The sequence below is a fragment of the Thamnophis sirtalis genome, unplaced genomic scaffold (genome assembly GCF_051295495.1).
Source record: "Thamnophis sirtalis isolate CommonGarterSnake01/CBP01778 unplaced genomic scaffold, rThaSir2_p1.2 scaffold_1, whole genome shotgun sequence".
Classification (NCBI taxonomy): domain Eukaryota; kingdom Metazoa; phylum Chordata; class Lepidosauria; order Squamata; family Natricidae; genus Thamnophis; species Thamnophis sirtalis.
The window spans coordinates 3,427,731-3,433,730 of record NW_028261381.1 but is presented as its reverse complement, the minus strand read 5'-3'; the positions used below and the strand labels follow the sequence as shown (position 1 = coordinate 3,433,730).

Here is a 6,000-nt window from a genome sequence, read left to right as displayed (position 1 = left end):
TCAAGCGGGTGGCAGCCTACCAATTTTATGTATTTGTATGTTGTGCCTTTCGAGTCCAATGTTAACTCCTGGCAACTGTACAGACAAGTTTTGGCAGTTTTCTTGGCCAGTGTTTTCACACCTGGTTCGTCCTTGCCTCCTTCTTAGGGCTGAAAGAAAAGTGACTGGCCCAAGGCCCGCCCCCCTGAGTCCTTGGGAGAAGGGTGGCATATAAATCTAATAAACCAAACCAAGGTTGGCTTTATGCCTAAAGCGAGACTAGAACTCACTTTCTCCCACTTCCTAGCGGGATTCTTATGAACTATTCAAATACATACCTCCCAAACGACCGATAAGATCGCACAGGGTGGGCCTTCTCCGGGTGCCGTCAGCCAATGTCGGCTGGCAACTACCCGAGGGAGGGCCTTCTCTGTAGCTGCTCCAACCCTATGGAACGAACTACCCCCCGAGATCCGGACCCTACCCACTCTCATGGCCTTCTGAAAGGCTATTAAAACCTGGCTATTCCGGCAGGCCTGGGGCTGTTGACCTCATGACTGAGGTCCAGCCCCGATTAGCAATAGCAATAGTTAGACTTATATACCGCTTCATAGGGCTTTCAGCCCTCTCTAAGCGGTTTACAGAGTCAGCATATTGCCCCCAACAACAATCCGGGTCCTCATTTTACCCACCTCGGAAGGATGGAAGGCTGAGTCAACCCTGAGCCGGTGAGATTTGAACAGCCGAACTGCTGAACTGCAGTCAGCTGAAGTAGCCTGCAGTGCTGCATTTAACCACTGCGCCACCTCGGCTCCTCCTAGACTGGATGTATGATGTGGTGTTTTTTTTTAATCTGTGTTTCTTCATTTTTTAACTTTTTACTTTTAAAATGTATTTGTTGTAAGCCGCCCGGAGTCCTTCGGGATTGGGCGGCCTATAAATTCATTAAATCTAATCGAATCTAATAGGAGCGTTCATTATTACAGTGTTTCTCAACCTTGGCAACTTGAAGATGTCTGGACTTCAACTCCCAGAATTCCCCAGCCAGCGAATGCTGGCTGGGGCATTCTGGGAGTTGAAGTCCAGACATCTTCAAGTTGTCAAGGTTGAGAAACACTGCATTATTATACTGGGCAAAGGAAGCAATCACCATACTTCCCTTCTCCCCAAATTTTTGCACAAAAGAATCCAAGATATTATATTTTGGGGGGGGGGCAATAAAAATCAATGAGGTCTACTACAATCACGGGATAGTCAAGTAATAACAAAGGGGGAGCGTCCACACTGGGCCTGCTGTCCTGTCTGTGTTTATGTCCTCGCACTGCGCCCTATTTTCTTTGGGATGAAGTTCGATTCCCACAGGGACTCCGGGGAGGCCACGTGATCCCTTCGTTTCCTTCGCAACGCTACATTTCCGGTTTGCCACGCCCTACTTCCGGCCCAGTCCTGGGATTTCCCCGGAGACATTTCGCTCGGCCCATCGCTACTCCCCGCTTCCCGAAAGGCGGGCGCGGCGGCGGCGGCGGCGGCGGCCTCCACTCTGCCGACTCTAAACCAGAGCGAAACCCGCCAAGCGGGCCTGCCCCCCCCCCCCACCACGCTAGGCCGCTTGGGACTCTCTCGGCAGCCACGGAAGACAACGGCTGAGCCGGACGGAACAGGAAGTGACGCCCGAGAGGTTGGAAACCAGAGTCGCACGTTTCCGGCCCAGCCACGCTTCCGGTTGTCACCGGAAAAAGCGCGCCCCGCCCCAGCGAATACAGAGAAGAGAAGCCACGCCTCCCCACCACCACCACCGCCTCCTTTTCGAACGCTCGGCCCCGCCCCTCCTTCGCAGCTTTGGGTGGCGCCATCGGGGGGCTTCTCCCCCCCCCGGGACGGTCACGTGAGGGCGTAAGGCGCGGGCCGCGATTGGCTGGCGCCGGGGCGCCGCGCGAGGACGCCGTCGCAGAGCGGCCTCTGGCGGGGACGGGGCTGCGCGCGCCGCGCTTCCTTCTCCGGCTTCTGGGCTCGCCCCTCTGAGGCGGCGGCGGCGGCGGCGGCGAAGCGAGGATGAGGCGGCGCTGATGTGGCCGTCCCTGCGGCCTCCTGCAGCCCCGCTCGGGCCCAGCCCAGGCGGCGCCGGCGGTCGTAGTTCCGCGCCAGCATGGGCAACACCGTCACCTGCTGCGTGTCTCCCGGCGCCAGCCCGAAGCTCGGCCGGGCCCGCGGATCCGCTCTGGGGGCGGGCGGCGGCGGGCGAGCAGGGTCCGGGGCGGCGGCGGCGGGAGTAGAGCGGAGAGGCGGCGCTTACCGGGAGATCGCCGAGGCGGACTCGGGAGACTCGGATCCCGGCGGAGGCGGCCCTCACCTGCAGCACATCAGCGACCGCGAGTTCCCGGACGGTGAGTAGCGACAGCGGCTGCTGCTGCTGCGAGTCCGCGCCGGCCTTTTCGGAAGCCTCCCTCGGGCGTCCCTGTCGAAAGAGTCGCGCAAAGCCCCGGAGTTCCCGGAGGGGAGCCGGGTTCCCGGCGTGGGTGTGTTTTCTCCCCCACTGAGCATTTGGGCCCACCTGGTTTCTGTCCCGCTGGATGTGGCCCGGTTCCCATTGTGGGTGTGAGACGGTCAACTTTCTGGAAGGGAGTGGTTGGGCCCTTCCACACCCCGCAGCCCTTCGGTGGAGGAGAAAAGGAGTCTCTCGTTTGCAAAAGCTGCACATGCGGAATCATAACAGTTGCATTTAGAAAAAACCTAAATGTAGAGATCAAAATATTCCCTTATAATAGGATAGGATAGTCATCGTGAGTTGAAGCAATATTGCCAACAAAAGCTGCACATGCGGAATTATAAAAGTTGCATTTACAAAAAACCTAAATTTAGAAATTAAAATATTCTCTTATAATAGGATAGGATAGTCATCAGGAGTTGAAACAATATTGCCAACAAACTGCACATGCGGAATTATAAAAGTTGCATTTACAAAATACCTAAATTTAAAAATCAAAACATTCCCTTATAATAGGATAGGATAGTCATCGTGAGTTGAAACAATATTGCCAACAAACTGCACATGCGGAATTATAAAAGTTGCATTTACAAAATACCTAAATTTAAAAATCAAAATATTTCCTTATAATAGGATAGGATAGTCATCAGGAGTTGAAACAATATTGCCAACAAACTGCACATGCGGAATTATAAAAGTTGCATTTACAAAATACCTAAATTTAAAAATCAAAATATTTCCTTATAATAGGATAGGATAGTCATCAGGAGTTGAAACAATATTGCCAACAGAAGCTGCACATGTGAAATTATAAAAGTTGCATTTACAAAAAAAACTAAATTTGGAAATCAAAATATTTCCTTATAATAGGATAGGATAGTCATCAGGAGTTGAAACAATATTGCCAACAAACTGCACATGTGGAATTATAAAAAGTTGCATTTACAAAATACCTAAATTTAGAAATCAAAACATTCCCTTATAATGGGATAGGATAGGTGAGTTGAAACAATATTGCCAACAAAAGCTGCTCATGCGAAATTATAAAAGTTGCATTTACAAAAACCCTAAATTTAGAAATCAAAACATTCCCTTATAATAGGATAGGATAGGTGAGTTGAAACAATATTGCCAACAAAAGCTGCACATGTGAAATGATAAAAGTTGCATTTACAAAAAACCTAAATTTAGAAATCAAAATATTCCCTTACAATAGCATAGGATAGTCATCATGAGTTGAAACAATATTGCCAACTTTTGTTGCGTTGAGGAGGAGGCATTATTAACATGCTCTAATGGATTATTTTTTTTAGTGGGGTGGAAACAAATCTGGAGAGAATTTCCCCCCTCTGCCCTTCAGATCACTAGTCCTTGGCTTTTTCCCGGTTATTTGAGCAGCAATTTCCTGAGTTGTTACAGTTTTTGTGCATTTTTTGTTCTTTCAGAATTACTTTTGTTTCTGCTACTGGACATTTTCATATGCATGGTAATGTAGCATATGTGAAATGATGTCTCTTCATAGATTGGAATTTGCTTTTTAAAAGGATTCCTTGATCCGCTTAAATATCATCCGAATTTGTTGCAGAAGATTGGGGACTTTCTGGAGAAGATTTTAATTACATATTCATGGATTTCAGAGGGGGGTGATAGCTTGTATGTCTCTGTAGGACAAGAGGTTCCAACTTCAAAGGATTTCAATATAGTTGGGTAACGTTTAAGGTGAAGAAGTGACCCCCATAATGCAATTACGGTATATTAATAGTAAATGTATGATGATGTCCATGAAAGTTTCAGAAATTCAGTAGATTGAATTTATATTTAGCTATAATTGGAATTTGTCTAAATCACTGGGACAGCTCCGTTGTGCTCGGTAAATTAATAAAATCTTGCTTTCATAGTCATATTGTGAGCAAAATTGAATTTAGAAACACAGCACATAATCAAAAGAATGTAACATAAAACACAATTTTATCTAATTTTCAGTTGGCTTCTTCAATTCAGATGCTGTCTCTGCATATTGGCTATTTTGGGAAGTGTTATAAATTTTCTAGAAATAATGAAAACAGCAAAGCCAAGGGGGTTTGGAACCTGATATATTATTTTGACTGGATATTAGTGTCAAACTATAACCAAGCCAACAGTTGAGATACAGCATTTAAATCAGATTCTAATCCATCTCTTTCTCTTAATTTAAGATTAGATTGTTTTATTGTTAAATCAAGAGAGGTTACTTTACAAGGAAATAGAACATTTTTACTCTATAATGGGGACAAGTTTGGATAAACATGCTAGTTTATACCATACATTGTTGCACAATTTATAAATTTATTGTTGGTTGGTTTATGTGGTTACTCTATGATCTACTGTATCCAAAACCAGGACATTGGATTAATTGAATACACTGGCTAATTTACGTCTCTTATATGCTTTATAATTATACTGCCCATGTAATGCATTTTGAATTGGTTGAAACATGTTAGTATTGATAATTGATTTGGCAAAATCAATATGAGCAGGCCTGAAAAAATCCCAGTTTCAGGGCTGAACTAATTTTTATTTAATAATTTAATAGTTTAATGATTAAGTATTGATAACTGATTTGGCAAAATCAATATGAGCAGGGCTGAAGGAGTTACACAGACTGTAATAAAGAAAATTAAGCTCTAAATTGATCAAGGTCTGTTCCCCACCCCCAAATCCCAGTTTCAAGATTGAACTATTTTTTATTTAATTTCTATAGCAATAGCAATAGCAGTAGACTTATATACCGCTTCATAGGCCTTTCAGGCCTCTCTAAGCGGTTTACAGAGAGTCAGCATATTGCCCCCAACAATCTGGGTCCTCATTTTACCCACCTCGGAAGGATGGAAGGCTGAGTCAACCCTGAGCCGGTGAGATTTGAACTGCTGACCTGCTGATCTAGCAGTAGCCTGCAGTGCTGCATTTAACCACTGCGCCACCTTGGCTCTAATTTAAGCTACGCAGTTCAGAAATGGGAAAACTTTCAATGGGCATACATCACGCTTAATATTTTTGGAAGAACAAGGATTCCAGTAAATTTAAAAATATATATGATTGTTAGGTGCAAACAAGTTGGTGTCAATTCTTAGTGACCACATAAATTTTTCTCCATGATAACAATAGCACTGTAGCAATAGCACTTTTTAAAAAAAATTCTCCAATTTAATACTGAAATTTCAAAACAAGTTTTGATCCTTAATGCTTTAAAGCAAATGGTGCATTTTAAAAAAAATGGCATTCCTTAAAATAGCTGCATGCAAAAAGTACAAAAGCTCTCCAAAAACAGCCCTGAGTATACTTGGGTTAAGATTAATTTTATGCATGATTTAGCAACCAAGTGCTACTGAATAGTACAATGAGTAGAATGGATAATGCTTATGACTGTTCAAACTCGCCTATCACAGTCACAATGGCTGTTAAGCAAGGCACCCATGTGATTGCCTGTCTTAATGACCCCATCACTGTTCTCCCTTATGTGGTTGTTAAGTGAAGCATGGGATATCTCATAGGAGGCT

At 44.9% G+C, this 6,000-nt stretch overlaps 1 protein-coding gene across 1 annotated transcript in view; it reads left to right on the top strand.

Moving 5' to 3' along the window:
- Window positions 1–1,928: 1,928 nt before the first annotated feature.
- Window positions 1,929–6,000, top strand: part of CCNYL1 (cyclin Y like 1) — a 39,372-nt gene continuing 35,300 nt past the window's right edge. The window contains exon 1 of the mRNA XM_087706707.1: window positions 1,929–2,363. Coding sequence (XP_087562833.1) covers window positions 2,126–2,363 — 238 coding nt within the window. The 5' untranslated portion in view covers window positions 1,929–2,125. The remainder of the gene's footprint in view (window positions 2,364–6,000) is intronic.